Here is a 17734-nt window from a genome sequence, read left to right on the forward strand (position 1 = left end):
ACCGCCTGAGGACTCGCGCAGTTGCAGCTGTCGTCGTTTGTATTTCAGGTGAGGGTTCCGGTGATTGAGCCAGTAGACCGTTCATCGCTGCATTTCGCAATACCGCGAAGTCTTTTCCGGTGACAGCGATGAGCAGACAGGTTGAAGTCGACCAAATGGATATAATCAGGTACGTTCGCCATAGCGCTAAACAACTGAGACGTGCATTGATATTTGACTATGGTCAGGGCTTGTGCTCATTTTGATCGCGTCATCTGCTGCTGAAAGCCTGAAACTGCATACTGTACCATGTACGCGCGCGACATCCATGGACATGGCATCGACGTAGATTATCGGGTGCCTAGTCCATGCGTCTTGACGCGACCTCGGAACTACATATTGTCGCGGGCGCATTGAACCATGCCTCTATAGAGCCTGGTTCACGATGGCCGGATGGCAACATGCTGGAACGTCGACCACAGTGCCTGCCGAGGATCCGGACTTCAGGTTCCGTCAGGGTTTCTGCTTCCTTCAAGTTCTAGATGGGACCCCTTGCATCCTCAACGTAAGATTGGACTCACAGCGAATCAGTGCTCAAACTCAACCTTGGCGCCCGAAGATGCTTCGAGCGGGGAACACAGAACGTACTGTCGGTCATTCGAGGTGCAATGTCTACTTCGTATCGTGCAGAAGCGTTGCTACGGTGGTGGCTGTGAGCTGTGGACGGTCAGAGAGTGACTCACTGACATATTCAAAACATCTAGCCTTTCAGAAGATGTCCAATGTTCTAGGGCTACATCTTGACGGCATGCACCGCTAGAATGGATGTGTTTGCTAGGTAGGTTCGTTCTGCTGCCATGTACGTTTCCCTTGCATCGTCGTCCACTTATATGAATGATGCTAAAGTTTCCATCTAGCGCCTTAAACTAGAAGGTGCTGCGAGCAGAAAATGCAGAGCTCTTGATTTATCCACGCCGGTTGCGACCTCTTCGATTTCAAACCACAATGACTGATGGACTGTCTTCGATTTCAAACCACAATGTTTGATGGACTGAGCTGGTAACTCCTCACACACCTATGCCTGCAGCGCCCTTGCGAATCATCATCCTAAAGCATCCTATGTTCTGGCCCAGCCCTGCGTGACGGCATCAATGATGGTATGTTTATTTCGCGTTCACTCTTTCAGTCAGCGGGCTCACACGAACTGCGCGACGCCAATCAGACCGCCAGGCGAGTGTTAGTCGCCTCCGAAGCCCAGAAGTATACCCAGGGTAGATACGTGGAGATACTACCCCGTAGTCCTGCTCATGCGTCGGGAGGAGATCACTCCGGCATCAAGAATTCAGCGGAATGCCGTTGAGGTTCACAGCAGTGTGCTGTGGATCGACATGAAATACATGGGGCCGCAAGCGGTGCGCCCGTGCATTCTGTTCCCCGACTGCGACAATGGCGATCAAGTCGGAGTCTGTTGAGGACCTGTGAGCTGTTGCGTCTTGTCATGCTTTCCGGTACTGAGTTTGTTTCAAGTGCTATTTCGAACGTTGGTTCAGCGGTTCATCTTTTGGAAATCGGTCTGATCGGTCATTGACAATATCAGCTCTTGACCTACCTGCTTCATTGGGCACTGCAGGGCGTGCTCGCAGTACAAGTCTGTAAGTCTGGCCATTCGTAAGTCGCCGTCCGAGCTACACTGATTGAGATTTCCGTGCACTCTCATACAGACTTTTACCACGTCCACTTCCCTAATGATCGCCTGCAACTGAAGTGTCTAGGTGCGCTTCCACACTGCCGTTTGAAAGCTCATGGTTCGTCTCAGAATACCCCTAGTATATGGCGTGTTCATCTTCGAGTGGGTCAACTTCGGACTGTTCACGGAAGACGCCTTCATTACATTCGTATACAACGCAAGCAATAATATCGAAGCCTACTACCTTGTCGGCAACGAATGGTTTGCCGTGCCTATCATTGGCACGCTCGGCTCTGCCGTGGTGCAATGTTTCTTCGCGTGGCGCATCTACATGCTCTCGAGACTCTGGGTTTTGGTTGGTGCGATCATCTCGGTATGTCCTCTTTGCGATCTTTAGCCGCGACGTCCTATTGAGGTCGTATGTATCCGAGCAGCTATGTATGGTCCAAATCGTAGCGGGAATCCTGACGGCATTGAAGGTGTGTTGCCCTTCTCCGTTCTATGCGTCAACTCACATGCTCCCCAGTTGAGAGAAGCGCATTCGATCGGCGAGGTTGTCTCATCGACGTCCGGATTGGTTGCCCTCATCGTGAGTGTCTTACAGCAACGAGTCTGCGCTACTTAACCCCATTGTGCAGGTCCTTGGAGCAAGCACCGCTTTACTTGATATCATCAGTGCTCTTTCGATGATAATACTGGTACATAGCGCGCAAAATAATCGCTAGTGTACTCATCAGTGATCTTTGCTCGCCCGCAGTTGCTCAGACAGAAGACGGGTACGAGGCGGTCAACTCAGCTAATTAACAAGGTCGTATTCTTGACGCTAGAGACCGGAGGCTTGACAGGTACGTTGTCACATACCATACTGTTTATGCTATGTTTGATGTGTACTACTGTATAGCGAGTGTCGCTGTTGCGGGGATCGTATTGGCTTCGGTGTTTCCTGTATGTATGGAGTCGCGAGGATGTGGTTGCTCAATGGTTCTAACGTGTTACGGTTAGGACCAAACATATTACGCACCCGCGTGAGTACCATAGCAATCTCGGAGTGTGCCTTCTCATAATTGTCTTCTTAGCGTATACAATCAATCCAAGCTGTACGTGCCTTCTTCACCCATAGATGTGCACCCTACCTGAGCTGTGTGACAGGTATGCTATCACGCTCCTTACGCACCTCCTCAACCGTGTCCATCTCCGTCAAATACCGAGCTTCGACGTCGAAGACATTTCAATCCCTTTATCCTTCGCACAGGAAACAGTCACGGACAACGTCGAGCCATCCGCGGAGGAGGTCAAGCCTGCGGCCACGGGGATCTTTGTAGCATGACATTGTTTGTCGGGTCTGATGTTCGAAGGTGTGTATTCGGGCATTGGGATAAACGCACTGGCGATCAGTAACAATATAGTCACAGGACTTATATCAGGATGTTCCTGCGGCACTGGAACATCCCAATGTATGGCACATATAACGGATGTGGAATGTGCACTCGCCGGCACGATTTATCGACGGCAAAGGTCTGCCGACACTCGCGTGTCTTCTGCGTGTTGTCTTTCAGGATCGCGTATTGTCGACGCCGAGTGGTGGTTCCAGTCTGTGCTACTGGTGACTGGACCTCTCGGTCGCATTGGTTTCCGGTTGACTCCGATCAAGATCAAGGCTGTTTGCTCTCCGTAGCTTGAGCCTTGAGAATCCGGGACCCGGGTATGGCTCTGTGGTGTCCATATCTTATCCAATACAGTACTTGACTAAGGCAACTTTCTCCGGGCCCCGAGCACCGCCAATAGTTGACTGCACTCTAACTAGCGGGATTAATCACCGTCAAGATGCCGGTCGACGGACGCTCGTCCGCGGATAGCGAATGGTGGGCCATACAGATGAGCGCTTCATGAATCCCTCTCGTTCTCGTGTTCCGTATACTGAGTTCGTGTTTTCTTAGTCGACTTCCTTTCTCCTCTCTGCATCCGAGTGTGAAACTGCAAGTCTAGCCCGGCCTGAAAGCTGAGAGCAATCTTGTGAGATCAGACTCGTTTCTGACCAGCCAACGCCAAAAGCTGTATGATGATACTGCATAGGAGGAGGTCCCTGCTACTGCATAAGTGGTCGAAGAAATCCCCGTATCAAGTGCGGTGCCCGAGATCTGATATGAGAAGCTCACCCAGGACACATCCCATCGGGCGATGTATACCATACACTTCAGTGGCAGATGCATAGCCTGCCTGCCCGCACTGCATAAGAGCAATGCCAGTGGTGAAGGTTCCGCTGCCCACCTCGAGACTGTCAAGATGGGAACCAGCTCAAAGCTTTTCGATGAACTGTGAGTCGTATCCCTAGTCGACATGCCTGCATTCGATTACTGAGCATGTCCCTAGAGCCGCGCCTGCCGTGAGCCATTCCGATGACCTGAGGCCAGTGAGACACTTCTGACGCTTTCATCAGCTGCTGAGCTACTTGATGAACTGGATGCTGCAGGGGGTACTCACCGTGCAAGTCTGTAAGCCTCATTTATCGGTTGTCATCAACAATGGACTTGTACTGAGCTCGGGATCGCTCTGTACAGACTTCTATTATCTCCAGTTTCCTCAAGATCCCCTCCGACTCAAAGTCCTCGGTAAGTACTATGGACTCTGACGCTCGGTGCACACATCAAACTCACCGATAACATCGACAGTCTATGGGCTTTTCATTTCTGAGTGGGTCCAGTGGGGACTGGTCACGGAGGACGCCTTCATCACCTTCGTTTCAAACGCTAGCAGCGGCATAGTCGAATACTACACAGTGGTGAACGAGTGGTTCTCCTTACCGATAATGTGTGCAATCGTTTCGGTCGTGGTTCAATGTTTCTTCGCCTGGAGGATCTGGGGATTATCAAGGTCGAGGGTTCTGGGTGGGGGCATAGTGTTGGTATGTCTTCCTATCCGAGTGGCCCTCAGGCTATGGGATAATACCCTTGGTACCTATCTGCCGAAGAGTAATTGACGATTTATACTTCGTACCAGATATGTCTATTCCAGGCAATCGGTGGAATCCTGACCGGAGTGAAGGTAAATTTCTCTTCAGCAGATTCAGCAGAGCAAGACACGGGCTCACGTGAACACATGTATCATAGTTGCAACATACACAGTCAGTCCGAGATGTCCTCTCATCGACGTCCGGACGCATCGTAATCGGTGTACGCGTTTGTCGACATGTACGCTCATTGGCAACAAGTTGACGATTATGTAGATTTGGATTGGAGGCACCGTGATAGTCGATGTTGTCATTGCGGTGTCGATGACTATACTGGTCGGTTTTACGGTCTTTCGTCTCGCCTGTACTGAATGTTTTCGAGAAGATGTTCAGGATGAAGACGGGAATGAGAGGCACCAATCAAATTATCAATAAAATCGTTCGTCTGACCATAGAGACGGGTACTTTGACTGGTATGTAAACCTCCTCAGACTCTATCCACGGTCATAACCTTCCAAGCTGCTGGCAGCCAGCGTCGCCATAGTGGGAATAAGTCTGGCTCTGGCATTCCCAGTGAGTAAAACGACTGTGTAGGTAATGACAGAAACGCTGATCCGACGAACATGTTCTTACAGGAACAGTCATACTACATGCCAACGTGAGTGCTATAGTATGCAGGGCGCATACCACCTTACGCGGTTTGGATGGCCAGCATCTTTATCGAAGCGAAACTGTACGTCATACTCATCTGTTGGCGGAATGCTACGAGCTGAGTAGCGATCGTAGTTACGCCATCAGTCTGGTCGCACATCTAATGAGTCGCGCATATCTGCCTCACTCGCTAGGCAGCAGCGATGGTGACGGAGTGCGGACGTCGGTAGCGTTTGCCCTTAGGTCGACATCACCAGACGCGGAAAACTCTTCACCCAGCGATAAACACCCGGATCTGGAGGTTTAAGCTATGGATACAAGGATCCCTGGATGACATGCGCCAGCGATAACACAGGAGGACATTGACGGCACTCCGGACTGTGCTATAGATGTGTATGCCAATGGTCTCTGTCATTGTATATGAGGTAGATGTAGTCAGCGAATGACAAACTGGAGCGAAGAGCGGTCTATACTGGGTCTATCGGGAGACTAGCGATCCTCGGCCCATGAGAATCGCACATTGATCGCACATCGAGTGTTTCTTCATCGCGAGGGTTTGAGCGGCCAGCTCATTACTGAATGGGACTTCACGCGGAAGTGATTGAGACGTACACTATCTGATACAAATTGCACTCTATAGTTGTGGCTGAGATGCAAGAGCGACAGCAGTGATTTTGCACAGCCAACATAACATCCAGATGTCGAGGCAACAGCCACGCAGACCGAGCCTACTTCTTCTTTTTCGGCTTCTTCTTCTTGACCCCTCCCGAGGAAACGCCAGACGTGCCCGGCACGGGCGTTGAGGATCGGTCCTGCTCAGCGGTATGGGGTGTGTCGATCTGCGAGGGCCCTGGCTTGAGCTTCGCTTGTCGATTCGTCATCTTCTGCATGAGCGAGAGGTTGAGGGCCTCAAATCGGTTGAGAAAGACGGAGGACGAGGTCTTGAATTTGAGGCACTGAATGCGTACGCGGTTGATCAATAGGAAAGCACGCGAATCGAACGTTTTACTCACTGTCGTATTGTCTGTGATCTTAAGCACCAATTTCCCATCCGCCGCCCTCCATTTCACGCAGTAACGTGCCTGTAGACCTACGATTGAGACGCACAACAGATGTGAGAACAGAAATACTCACTGTGTTTGGAGATTTCTCATAGAGAGCCTCCGCCGCCTCCTGATACTCCTGCCAGGACGAGATGTAGACCATGGCAGCATGGAGGCTGCGGTGGCGTGCAGAGTGAAGGCGTGGGCGCCAAAGGTATATCAGTCACATGACAGGCCCCCGCGCTAACCCCGCATTACTCGACAGGAAGCGCCGGGGCACACTATTCGCAGTGGAGTCAGCGAGCGTGCAGCGACGTCGTCCACGAACCGCCCGCGAAGCGTCGGGGCGACCCCGTATTTATTCCCTTCTTGCCAGCAACCATCAAGTCCTCGTGCGTATAAATCCTGAATTGCTGGGACAAGAAGAATGGCTGCTCCTCAGAAGAAATGTGCGTAGCTTGTCATTTTGTGTTGCCACAGAATCGCTGAAGGCCAACGTATCATAGCCCTTCCCTTTATCGCCAACTTTACGGCTGGGGCCATTGCTGGCATTTCAGAAATTCTCACTTTTTATCCCCTTGGTGAGTTCCAGTTGTCCGATTGAACGTGAGGGACGCATCATTAACTCGTTCGACCAAGATGTCGTGAGTAGGCTCGCAGTTCGGTAGCGGTTCCGCCTCATGAGCTCGCTATCACGAGTGCTAGGTGAAAACGCGTATGCAACTCGAGACGGGCAAGTCCCAGCATGGTCTTGTTGGTAGCTTCCGTACGATCATTCGGGAAGAAGGGTGCGTCGCATTCACGATCCCGCGAAGTGTCCTCTCTGAGATAGCACCTCTCCCCAGCTTTGGTCGACTATACAGAGGTATGTGCCTGGTTTGTGTCTACTGGAACTCTCTCACTCCGTGTACAGGTCTTGTCCCTCCACTGTTGCTCGAGGCACCGAAGCGTGCGACGAAATTGTACGTCAACCTTTGCTTTGCGTCATAGCTCACCCACGCTCATCCCATTCGACCTCTGTAGCGCAGCCAATGACTTCTGGGGCAAAACTTATCTCAAGGTGTCGGGCGAGTCGAAGATGACCCAGTCATTGTCCATCCTTACGGGCTGCAGCGCGGGAGCGACAGAGAGTGTTGTCGTCGTTCCGTTCGAGCTCGTCAAAATCAGGTGCATTCGTGATTTCGCGGATCCTGCCTTGGCACCGTGCGCTCATCGAAGATCACAGGCTCCAAGACAAACTTAGCACGTACTCGGGCCCGATGGACGTCGTGAGAAAGGTTATTGCGAAGGACGGTGTGCTGGGGTTGTACTCGGGTATGGAGGCGACGTTCTGGAGGTGAGTTGCCATGTCCTCTTCAGCTCGACTGAACGTGAGTCGTAATCTCGTTACCTCAGACACTTCTGGTGGAACGGTGGCTACTTCGGATGCATCTTCCAAGTACGGCAACTGCTCCCCGAGCCCGAGGTGTGTAGGGCGCATTCAGCGATCTAAAAACGGTGCTCACCGCTTCGATCTAGACCTCCCAGGCTCGCCTTATGAATGACCTGATCGCGGGTAGCGTTGGTGGCTTCGTCGGCACTGCAGTGAACACACCGTGAGATCTCTGGTCACTTGTCTGATTGTATCCATGCTCACATTACTGCCTAGTTTCGATGTAAGCACCTTATTCACCTGAGCCTGCCGTGTTAGCTAAATAATCCGACAGGTTGTCAAATCTCGTATCCAAGGTACGACGAAGGTCCCTGGCGTAACCCCCAAATACAACTGGACATACCCGGCGTACGTCGTCACCGTGACATCGCAGCCCGCGTTCTCGTTATACTGACGTTGACGTAGCCTCGTTACGATTATGCGGGAAGAGGGTCCCGTGGCGCTATACAAGGGCTTCGTCCCGAAGGTGCTCCGACTTGCACCTGGCGGCGGTATTCTCCTGCTCGTGGTTGAGGTGACACTAGGCTTGTTCCGACAGGGTACGTCTCGCCTTTTCACTGAACCCACACGCCGAGTTAATGACGACGTCTGACAGTGCTTGGCCCGCCGTACATCTGAGGTTGACAATGGCGACATACGAATGCGGGGTAGTTGGGGTCTCCGCTCGGGCCTGACATGTATGATGCGTCTAGACGTGCTGCCAAGATATCCATGTGGTTGTTAGTGAAGTGACTCTCCTGTCTAATCATCAGTTTCACTTCCTCCGTGTGTTCCGCAAGACAACCCCCCGAAGGGCCTGCAAGCCATTGGCGGATTCGTGCTCTCTATTTGATACAACAATCTACAGCACCTCCGTTCTTTTCCTTCTTCCATCTCATCCTTACACATTCAGCTCGGCCTTCCCGCCCGCCTGCACGCTCGCGCGGAGCTCCTCGCTGTCGAGAGCAGGGGTGACCCACTCCTTCAGAAACTTGTCCACCTGCTCTGGTGCGCGCCCGATGAAGCTCCTCGGGTCGAGCAGCTCGTCGAGCTGGCTCGTGATCGGGTCGAAGTACGGGTCGCGTCGCACGCGGTCGATCAGGTCGTTTTCGAGGCCCTCCGACTTCACCTGGTGCGCGGCTTCGTGAGAGAGGACCTGCACCAGCGCCAAGTTAGCATCAGGGTAGATTAGGGAGGTAAAAAAGCATACCCTGATCTTCTCGTGTGCTTCCTGACGGTCGCCGCCGGCCTTGACCATCGCCATGATGATGTTCTCGGTGGCCATGAAGGGCAGCTCCTGCGAGATCCGGCGCGCGATCACCTTGGGGTAGACGACGAGCCCCTCGGAGACGTTTTGGAGGGTTGTGAGCACGATGTCGGCGGTGAGGAATGCCTCGGGGAGAGTTATACGGCGGTTCGCACTACGAGGTCGTCGGTTCCAATATGCTAAAGGGGGTAGATGGGAAGGGGACGTACCTGTCGTCGAGAGTGCGCTCAAACCATTGCACGCTGGAAGTCATGAGCGCGTTTTGTTGGAGGACCATGAGATGCCGGGAAAGACTGCATATACGCTCGGAGCGCATGGGGTTGCGCTTGTAGGCCATTGCGGAAGAGCCGATTTGGGTAGACTCAAATGGCTCCTCGACTTCCTGATGAACAAAGCATGTCAGCGACTACCTAGTTTGGCTAAGAGGCGTGAACCCACCTTGAGGTTGGCGAGGAGCCGGAGATCGGTCGCGAGCTTGTGAGCGGTGGCGCCGAGGCCAGCGAGCGGTGCGAGGACGTCGATGTCAATCTTGCGGGAGTAGGTCTGGGAGGTGACGGGGTAGGCGTAGCTGAAACCTGAGAGAGAAGTGACAAGACTGTCGAGCTTTTCCACCTGGAGACAGATGAGTCTCCCTCGCGGTTGACACTTCAGATGGTCATACCTTGTCGTGATCACCGTCAAACAGTGTGAGGAAGCTGGCTTGCGTGCCTGTAGTACCCTTGACACCACGGAAGCCGAGGTCATCCCTAGCCCGCTTGATGTTCCGGAGGTCCCACAAAAGCTCCTATGTGGTGGTGAGCAAGGATCGAAGGGGTATTGATGGCGATCGCACCTGAAGCCAGAGCGTTGTGCGCTTACCAACTGTGGTCAATTGCGCAGGCTGGAAGTGGGTGAAACCGAGAGTTGGAAGGTCACGGTATTGTGCAGCGAAAACAGAGAAGCGGTCAATGACCACTGCAAGCTTTTTGAAGAGCATGGTGAGGGCTTCGCGAATGAAGATCAAGTCCGCGTTGCTGCGTCTCCTTGAGGATGAGTCCTATCCCGGACGATGATCACTCACTCTGTGACATAGCAAGACGTTGCTCCCAGGCTGTATAAGGGCGGGACTCAGTCAATGCAGCCCATTCGGACAGTGCATGTTACGGACTGGATGATTCCTGCCGCAGCAGGTGCGACTTGACCGAAAGTGTGGACGTGAGCCATCACATCGTGACGACGCTTCTTCTCTTCTTTGGCAGCGATGTCGAACTGCTCGGCATCCAAATGCTGCATAGGGACTGTCAATGCAAGATAGGGCTCGGTGACATATATGACCACGCACAAGGTTAGCCTTCATCTGCTCGATTGCCTCATCGGGTATGGACAACCCAAGCTGCTTCTCAGCTACGGCGAGGTTCAGCCACAATTTGCGCCAGGTGTGGAAGCGGTTCTGAGGGAACCGTGAGACGTTGGCTCGGGTTCAACCACGAGACATAGCGAACCTCCGCAGAGAAAAGATGGGCCATCTCCTTGCTGGCATATCGACTGGTAGTGTGTGTTAGCATTCGATCGTCAAGTCACCACTGGCGATCAACAGACCTTGAGAGAGGCGTCTGGTAAGTGTCAAAGCTCTCCATAGTGTTCTGCGTGGGACGTCTGATGAGTTGGATGTTGAATCGAATGAAGACGATATTGACCTGCAGTATCTTTCGCGAGCGAGGCTCGACTTTCTACAGTGACTCGGTACGGTAGAAGTTAGGATCGCTTGAGCGCCCGATGTTACCGCAAGATTTCCGTTCCGGGCAAATGATCGCGCTCCAGGGCCGCACACGTGACACTGACGCGCTCGCCGCCGGACGCGTCGCGTCACGCCGACTTCGACCTGAACCCTCAGTGGTTCTGCTTGTACCCTGCACATCTTGCTCCCGCCCGACTGCGACGAACGGTATGTCTACGAGCTCCTACTAAATCTTGCCGCTGTATCAGTTCTTCTGCACAACACGGCCTGCTGCGGGTGTCAGCGGGGAGAATGCCCCCGGGACCTCTTTACAATTGGATCTGCGTCGCGCACTCTGTCTGCGATGTACTCTCACATGCCACTCAAATACGCGCAGCTCAGCTAGCTGCGGTAGCCAGGCCAATGGGCCGTTCGAGAGATGACCTCAGGAGCGCAAGACCACGCGGCGGCCGTGAAGCGAAGTCTACCCTCACCGATGACTACTCGCAAGGCCCTGGGCAGACATTTGTGCGTGCTTCTTCCGTACCACAAGATCCAGTACCCTCCGTGAACCTAGCTGGAGGACCCGTGGCAACACCAGCGTCTTCCTCTGCCGGGACAAGTGACATCCCGCCTCCCCCAATGACTCTTCAAATCCCACATATTTCAAAAGGGCAGAATACGATCCTCGAAGAAAGCAAGCCGAAATCTACGTCACAACTGCCGGTCCCGCCAGAACCGGTGCCTCATGTCCCAACCGCCAGTACGCACAGTATCACAGCCAGCGGTCCGGTAATAATGATGTCGTCAGAAGATCCCTCACGACAAGTTCTCGAGAACGCGATGGCTCGGGAGGAGTCCCCGATTGTTGGCACAACCTCTGAGGTTCCTGCTCATGATGTAACCAGTACTACTGGTACAATAGAAGCAGCTGCAACGGTGAATTCCTGCCTTGGTTCGCGCCGAGATTCAACGCTTACTACCCTCCACCGACAGCCAGCTCCCGCTCCATTGCCGTCCCGTCACTTACAGTCCTCCAAGGTGCCTTCGTCGCGTATCGGACGGTTCTTTCACTACGGAGGTGAGTAAATGTGTATTGTTTTCTCGGAAACGCGCATATATGCGGTCAGTGACCATCCAATCTTCCACCAGGCCTCGCAGCCTCGCTTGGGTACGGAGCCGCAACTGAGCTTCTGAAACGCACGACGAATTCTGAAGAGAAACACTCACCCTCGCTCATGCTGACGGAGGGCAACATCAAGCGGCTTGTCGCGAAGCTCACGCAGCTGCGCGGTGCCGCGCTGAAGCTTGGGCAGTTCATGAGCATACAAGGTACCCCATTCGTCGGTCTGGAAGGAATCTAGGTCCTCATCTATGGAAGACAGCCACGTTCTCCCGCCTGAGATCGAAGATATCTTCCGCCGTGTGCAGGACAGTGCGCACTACATGCCCGACTGGCAAATGGAGGTCTGTCATGATCTTCTCATCCATTTTGCCTTAAGAAGCTCATACTGGTGCAATGGCAGGAAGTCATGCGAACCTCTCTAGGCTCGTCCTGGCAAGACAACTTTGACACCTTCGACCGACTTCCCTTCGCCGCCGCCTCCATTGGGCAGGTACATTCGGCTGTACTGGCAGCGCACGCCTCTCCGACGGGCAAGCCTGCGAAGGTCGCTGTCAAAATACAGTTCCCGAATATCGCGAACTCGATCGAGACGGACCTCGGGTACGTCAAGATGCTCTTGACGGCAGGGCGGCTGCTCCCGAGGGGTCTGTTCCTGGATAGGACGATCCAGGTTTGTCAATCTCAGCGTGGCTGCTTTATTGGGGTCTTGACGTGTACCATAGGTAATGAAAGCGGAATTAGCGGATGAGTGCGACTACTCCCGCGAGGCAGGGTTTGCAAAGCGGTTTGGTGCGACAGACTACTTGGGGAGCGACCCGCGCTTCAGGGTGCCTTGGGTATGGGACGGGAGTACGCAGCGTGTCCTGGTGATGGAGCACGTCGAGGGCGTGAGCGTCGGTGGGTCGGTCATCAATTCGTTGAGCCAGGAGGATCGGAACCATGTGCGTGTTGGGTGGATTGTATGATGTGTGTGGCTGACTGGCGCGTTATGTAGATCGCGACGGGTATTATCGACCTCTGCCTGAAGGAGCTCTTCGCCTTCCGACTGATGCAGACCGACCCGAACTGGACAAACTTCTTGTGGAACCAGCGCACGCGTCAGGTCTGTTCACAGCCCTCTTACTGTACCTAGCTAGCGTGCTGACCGTGCGTACTACAGATCGAGCTTGTGGACTTCGGTGCGACGCGCGAGTACTCGAAGGAGTTCATGGACGACTGGATGCATCTCCTGCAAGCGGCGGCCCTTGACGACCACGACGCGTGCGTTGCGTGGTCCCTCAAACTCGGGTACCTCACGGGCGAGGAAAACGAGGTACGAGCTGCTCCTTGTCCTTCTCTTTCTCCAAGTCGGCAAGGTGATCCATCTAATCACCGCTGCAGGTCATGCTCGACGCGCACGTTAAGTCGATGACGCTGCTCGCAACGCCGTTCAAGGCGGGCACGCATCAACCGGTCTCCTTCGGGCCTGGCTCGCTGTGGGCTGATATCACAGCACAGATCCGGGAGCAAATTCCGGTCATGCTTCAGCATCGGCTTACGCCTCCGCCCAGGGAGACGTACAGTCTCAACAGGTGCGTCTAACTGCAGCTCATCACAAAGGTAGGAACTCATGGTGCGGGGTGCAGGAAACTAAGCGGCGCGTTCTTGCTTGCCTCCAGGCTGAATGCAGAAGTCGATTGCAAGACGCTGTGGGACCAGGTCGTCGAGAACTATCAGTTCAGTGACGGAACACCATCCTAGAAGCAACCTTGCGAAGCATGCATCAAAACGACAAACAAGTTGAGTTGCAGACAAAATCCCCGTATTAGTACCCTATACAGTAATATATGGTACTGAGTATCGTACGCCAGCGTAGTGTAATTTTGTCGTGTCTAGTAGTCGCTAGAGATTGTTGAAACCTCCGCTTTCGTCGTGTTTGCGTGTCTAGGACGTAGCTGGGCGTCGCGGTCGTTGTGGACGTATTGTGCGGCAACTTGTGCGGCAAATGGGAGGAGCTTCAGAGCTCCTTCTTGGACTCTGCTTTGCTCTGCTGCGCGGCGCGGTTGGAATAGATCATGTCTGTGAAGGGTCTGGGGGCGGGTCAGGCTGAATACTGGGCAATGTGTGGGTTGGAACTTACCCTTCGAACCGCAAGGCGATCACGTAGACAACGTAGACGTACGCCGTCAGCAAAAGACCCGCTGGGCTCTCGTACCTTCAGCACACATCATCAGAACTATTATCCACCTTCGTCCGCTACGAGTGGCACTTACCAGAGGGACACTGCGGTAAAAGACATCGTGCTCCCGACGTACATTGGGTCACGGAGGACATTGAACGGGAAGCCCTCGACGCGGTGATCCATGAGGATGCCAAAATAGTCCCCGAGGAACGTGCCCGTTACTCCGAGGGCCCACGTCGAGGTGACAACGAACGTCTGGCCGAGCACGAAGAGTGCAAGGGGGACGATCGTGTCGAAGGGCTCAGGAAGAATGACGTGCTTGGGCTGATGCTCGAGCGCGCGGTGGAAGCTGTACGGCAGACGACTGAGTGAAACCGAAAGATGTGAAGCAGGAGGACAGACGTACAGAGAGTCGCGAAGCATGCCCGCAGAGAAAATGCACAGCGCGAGGAAGTAGCACCCATACCTCGCGTTCCCGCCAAAAATCCGCGTGATGGTCTTGTTCCTATACTCTAACCCACCAGACCATTCATGTTAGTGCCTCTGCCTGCAAACAAGACTTGCACGCACCATTCCGCGCGACGATGTTCCATACCGTCGGATTGAATGCTACGGAGAACACGGATGCCCACAGTGTCGGCTGCGACAGATCCACCAGTGACGAGAAATCCATGGCCGTATAGTCCGTTAGCCCACGATGCAGTGGTAAGGGGTGCTGCAGCGCTCGAGGATCGACGTGTCCACACAGGGGTCGCTCATGGCGCGTGTCTGTACGGACCGAATTGGCGCCCATACCGAGGACGCGGTCACGGTACCGCTTTGCATGTACCCACGCGTGACGCGACGCGCGTCGCGGACATCCAAGCAACGGCGATGAGATCATTAACCAAACGGACAACTAGACTAACGCCATCGTCTGCGGGGCTACAAATCCTTGTGGATAGTCTTGAGGGTAGGCGACCTGTTCAGAACGCGCATTGAATGACTCGGTATACAGTCATGGCCCAGAGTCCGTCGTTGATGAAATTACAACAAGATTACTAGTAGTCATTTGTGGGACGTTCAACTACATTCAAGAGGTTGTGTAGGCGCCTTCACTGAAATAACTGAACAACTACCGTATGACTCCCACCAGCCAACTGGAGTACTTCAGAAGAGTCCACATAAGCCTCAGCGCCGTTGATTGTCGTTGATCCAGGATACGGCAGCCGAAGGCTCCCGCTCGTCCTCTCCGGCGTCTCAATCGTGATGTTGAACCACCCATCCTTGGATGTCCAGTTGACGCCAAACCACCCCAGAGGTGTCTCGAAGCCTCCCTCAGCGCAAGGCAGCCCAGACGTGTGCGGAGCGACGGACCATGTCTTGCCTTGTGGAGAAGTTACCTGCAGGCCGAGGACGTAGAAGGTGAGTGCGGATGTGGGTCCCGAGCTCCACCCGTGTGCGTGACTAATGTAAGAGGGGTCGTAGTTGTAGCCTTGGTATGAGCGATAGCTGGAAAGCGTGTCAGAATGGGAACGTGTTGCGGTTCCCAGTATGACTTACTAGAGGGATCCGTTTCCGGTGTAGCCTTCAAGCAGTGTCGATTGTACGCTGATGGGTGTATAAAGCATGTATCCCCATTCTCGACGAAGGAGATCCATCGCCCGCGCATCATTGCCGGCTATGAAGTGTGCTTGCAACTGTGAAGTCCAATGAGCTCGCGAAACGTCGTGTTCGCTTCATCCGCCTCACCTCGAATCCGCCAATGAAGGGCGCCACAGTATCAGGCAACTCAGGGGCAATCGACCCATATGCGCCCCAATTTTTCGTCAGTCCGTCACTGATGGACGCAACCTGCTCCGGTGTCTCCGTGAGGTTGAAGAAGATAGCGAGTGAGTTGGCGTCCTGCGGGGTGAGCGTCGTGGTAAGGTTATCGCGGTACATGCCGTCGTCTTCCAGCCAGAACGCATCGTTAAACGTAGTCTTAAGGGCCGACGCATTAGTGGCATAGGCCTCCGCGAGCTCAGTGTCGTTTAGCCAGGTTGCAAGATCCACGCTATTGGTTAGGACCTGCATGATATCATGCGTGAGCCAACCAGGCCCCGACCTACCGCTATTCACATTCTCACCTTGTAGTAGATCGCATTCGCCTCCGAGTTGTATCCACCCTGCCCCTTCCGCCCCCAATCCCTCAACCCCGTTACGTTCAGCAAGCCATTACCCTGCACCTTGCCCGTCAGGTACGCGACCGCCTTCGTGTAGTTGCCCCACGTGTCCTCGAGCCACGCGTAGTCGCCCGAGTAGAGGAAGTAGTTGTACGTCCCGATGAGCGTCCAGCCGTGGTACGTGTCGCTGCCCTGCTGGCTCAGTGGCGGGCCCGACTCAGGCAGCGCGCCCGTCTCGGCGTTCTGCGCGGCGAACATCGTGGAGAGCGCATTGCGCGTGGGCAGGAGGTCGTTCGTCGAGACAAATTGGGTGGGTACGGCGATGCCCATGTCACCTGTAGTTCACGATCAGTGGGGGGCCATATGTGCCTTAAGCACTACATGTACCTGGCCAGACAGCGCTGCACATCCAATCAGTACTCGATCAGTACAGAAGAGTAGCTTGGTGCTATGTTGTACCCACCGGTCACGTTTTGCACCGTCAACAATGATGGGACCCGCAACCCCCAAAGTCGCGTTGTTCGCCCACCCTTGGCGTTGTTCAGCTTTGCTGAAGGTGCGTGAAGGAGTAGAATGGACATACCCGGCGATGGGACGATAGGCACCTGTCGCCCTGTATCCAGCGGCACCGTACCCGTCTGCACTGTGTAGGCACCCGAATACCATAGCTGTCGATGATTGATTAGTGTCAAGTGTTTTCCAAGATATCACGGACACCGTACTCTCGTCAGGAAGTTTTGGTCGACGTAATTTGGGTCCGAAGCATAGAAGTAGCCAGAGTAGTTCCGCATGTCTTCCACATGTGTCATGAACGAGATCTCGCAGGACACGTTCGAAATGGACACCGCATTGTCTGACGTGGACGCGATGGTGAGGAAGCGGTAGCCTCCTCTCAGTTGGGCTCTAGGCTGAGTCCAGAAGCCTGCGTCAAGGGGCGCTGGGACGTGGAGCACGCCGTCGTAGTACATGTTCGCGGATGGGTACGACGAGTCATCTGAGTTGTATGGACTGATGAAGAGCGGCGACTCGGTGAAGGAGAGTGAGATGGAGGAGTCCGAAGAGACTGCGTCGAAGTTTAGCGACACCCATCCTCTGACCTACAAAAGAGGTTATCCCACCGCTCTCACCGAATTAGTGAGTGCGCAACACTCACCTCAAAACCGAAGTCGAGCGTCACATAAGAGCCGTCTCCGCTCAGGGCCGCGCTACCCTCGGACAGCAAGTTGGTCGCCCCCGCAACATTGCCCCCAGTCTCGCGAATATAGCGTGCATAGACAGTCCTCGCCGGTGGTGCGAAGTTGAAAGCATCCCACGGACCGCTCGGTGCGGATGCTAGCACAGACGTCGTCAAGAATAGCAGACACAGCACTCGCCCCAGAGCCATGATGCACCGTCAGTTGGCTTCCCATTTCTCTCACCGTCCTGCGCCTTATGTATAGCTCGTCGACGCCGTCATGCAACCCACGGCGTCGAGATGGTTCAGTGGTCCGGATCACCGCAGGGAACCGCCGGCCCGCGAGCTTTTTCAGTTGTGGTCATTCGAACGCAGGGCTGGTCAGCAGTTTCCGAAGTGTCGGTGAGTGTGACTCTGAAGACGGTGATGTGCCTCGGCAGATCATAGT

The 17734-nt window shown here is 54.2% G+C and overlaps 8 protein-coding genes across 8 annotated transcripts; 4 read left to right on the forward strand and 4 right to left on the reverse strand.

Moving 5' to 3' along the window:
• Positions 1–1211: 1211 nt before the first annotated feature.
• On the forward strand, positions 1212–3433 carry C8Q71DRAFT_567428 (uncharacterized protein). Its single transcript, XM_047919407.1, has 14 exons — positions 1212–1457; positions 1507–1519; positions 1577–1631; positions 1701–1751; positions 1807–2039; positions 2101–2145; positions 2193–2255; positions 2305–2364; positions 2424–2511; positions 2568–2611; positions 2669–2691; positions 2743–2763; positions 2816–3021; positions 3079–3433. Exons 1-13 carry the CDS (start codon positions 1426–1428, stop codon positions 2991–2993), a joined length of 906 nt encoding a protein of 301 aa, XP_047779931.1. The 5' UTR covers positions 1212–1425; the 3' UTR covers positions 2994–3021; positions 3079–3433.
• Positions 3434–4036: 603 nt separating this feature from the next.
• C8Q71DRAFT_567574 (uncharacterized protein) lies at positions 4037–4827 on the forward strand. The gene is made up of 4 exons (XM_047919408.1): positions 4037–4158; positions 4225–4275; positions 4336–4708; positions 4774–4827. The coding sequence occupies exons 1-3, from the start codon at positions 4119–4121 to the stop codon at positions 4641–4643; spliced, it is 399 nt and encodes a 132-aa protein (XP_047779932.1). The 5' UTR covers positions 4037–4118; the 3' UTR covers positions 4644–4708; positions 4774–4827.
• Positions 4828–5876: 1049 nt separating this feature from the next.
• Positions 5877–6499, reverse strand: C8Q71DRAFT_833691 (uncharacterized protein). The gene is made up of 2 exons (XM_047926401.1): positions 6399–6499; positions 5877–6346 (listed from the first exon to the last, which is right to left on the reverse strand). Exons 1-2 carry the CDS (start codon positions 6468–6470, stop codon positions 5993–5995), a joined length of 426 nt encoding a protein of 141 aa, XP_047779933.1. The 5' UTR covers positions 6471–6499; the 3' UTR covers positions 5877–5992.
• A 90-nt stretch (positions 6500–6589) lies between these two features.
• C8Q71DRAFT_755092 (mitochondrial carrier) lies at positions 6590–8502 on the forward strand. Its single transcript, XM_047923525.1, has 13 exons — positions 6590–6756; positions 6814–6896; positions 7013–7095; positions 7153–7172; positions 7221–7269; positions 7331–7474; positions 7533–7643; positions 7703–7772; positions 7826–7902; positions 7956–7962; positions 8014–8087; positions 8145–8278; positions 8335–8502. Exons 1-13 carry the CDS (start codon positions 6735–6737, stop codon positions 8355–8357), a joined length of 897 nt encoding a protein of 298 aa, XP_047779934.1. The 5' UTR covers positions 6590–6734; the 3' UTR covers positions 8358–8502.
• C8Q71DRAFT_755098 (adenylosuccinate lyase) lies at positions 8503–10731 on the reverse strand. Its single transcript, XM_047923526.1, has 12 exons — positions 10662–10731; positions 10564–10607; positions 10467–10509; positions 10307–10414; positions 10133–10251; positions 10046–10075; positions 9818–9998; positions 9647–9769; positions 9424–9597; positions 9195–9367; positions 8929–9139; positions 8503–8874 (listed from the first exon to the last, which is right to left on the reverse strand). The coding sequence occupies exons 2-12, from the start codon at positions 10599–10601 to the stop codon at positions 8620–8622; spliced, it is 1455 nt and encodes a 484-aa protein (XP_047779935.1). The 5' UTR covers positions 10602–10607; positions 10662–10731; the 3' UTR covers positions 8503–8619.
• C8Q71DRAFT_567660 (ABC1-domain-containing protein) lies at positions 10667–13704 on the forward strand. The gene is made up of 11 exons (XM_047919412.1): positions 10667–11444; positions 11496–11620; positions 11678–11762; positions 11834–12013; positions 12063–12148; positions 12208–12477; positions 12530–12748; positions 12802–12909; positions 12967–13119; positions 13188–13378; positions 13433–13704. Exons 1-11 carry the CDS (start codon positions 10994–10996, stop codon positions 13545–13547), a joined length of 1983 nt encoding a protein of 660 aa, XP_047779936.1. The 5' UTR covers positions 10667–10993; the 3' UTR covers positions 13548–13704.
• C8Q71DRAFT_567636 (phospholipid methyltransferase) lies at positions 13676–14747 on the reverse strand. Its single transcript, XM_047919410.1, has 5 exons — positions 14539–14747; positions 14375–14480; positions 14060–14317; positions 13927–14001; positions 13676–13876 (listed from the first exon to the last, which is right to left on the reverse strand). The coding sequence occupies exons 1-5, from the start codon at positions 14639–14641 to the stop codon at positions 13804–13806; spliced, it is 615 nt and encodes a 204-aa protein (XP_047779937.1). The 5' UTR covers positions 14642–14747; the 3' UTR covers positions 13676–13803.
• A 206-nt stretch (positions 14748–14953) lies between these two features.
• On the reverse strand, positions 14954–17730 carry C8Q71DRAFT_567736 (Six-hairpin glycosidase). The gene is made up of 9 exons (XM_047919413.1): positions 17266–17730; positions 16835–17209; positions 16696–16780; positions 16576–16642; positions 16500–16513; positions 16077–16447; positions 15700–16017; positions 15511–15647; positions 14954–15459 (listed from the first exon to the last, which is right to left on the reverse strand). The coding sequence occupies exons 1-9, from the start codon at positions 17494–17496 to the stop codon at positions 15063–15065; spliced, it is 1995 nt and encodes a 664-aa protein (XP_047779938.1). The 5' UTR covers positions 17497–17730; the 3' UTR covers positions 14954–15062.
• Between the last annotated feature and the right edge of the window lie 4 nt (positions 17731–17734).

The sequence above is a fragment of the Rhodofomes roseus genome, assembly GCF_022264815.1.
Source record: "Rhodofomes roseus strain CIRM-BRFM 1785 chromosome Unknown C8Q71scaffold_8, whole genome shotgun sequence".
NCBI classification, from domain to species: Eukaryota; Fungi; Basidiomycota; class Agaricomycetes; order Polyporales; family Fomitopsidaceae; genus Rhodofomes; species Rhodofomes roseus.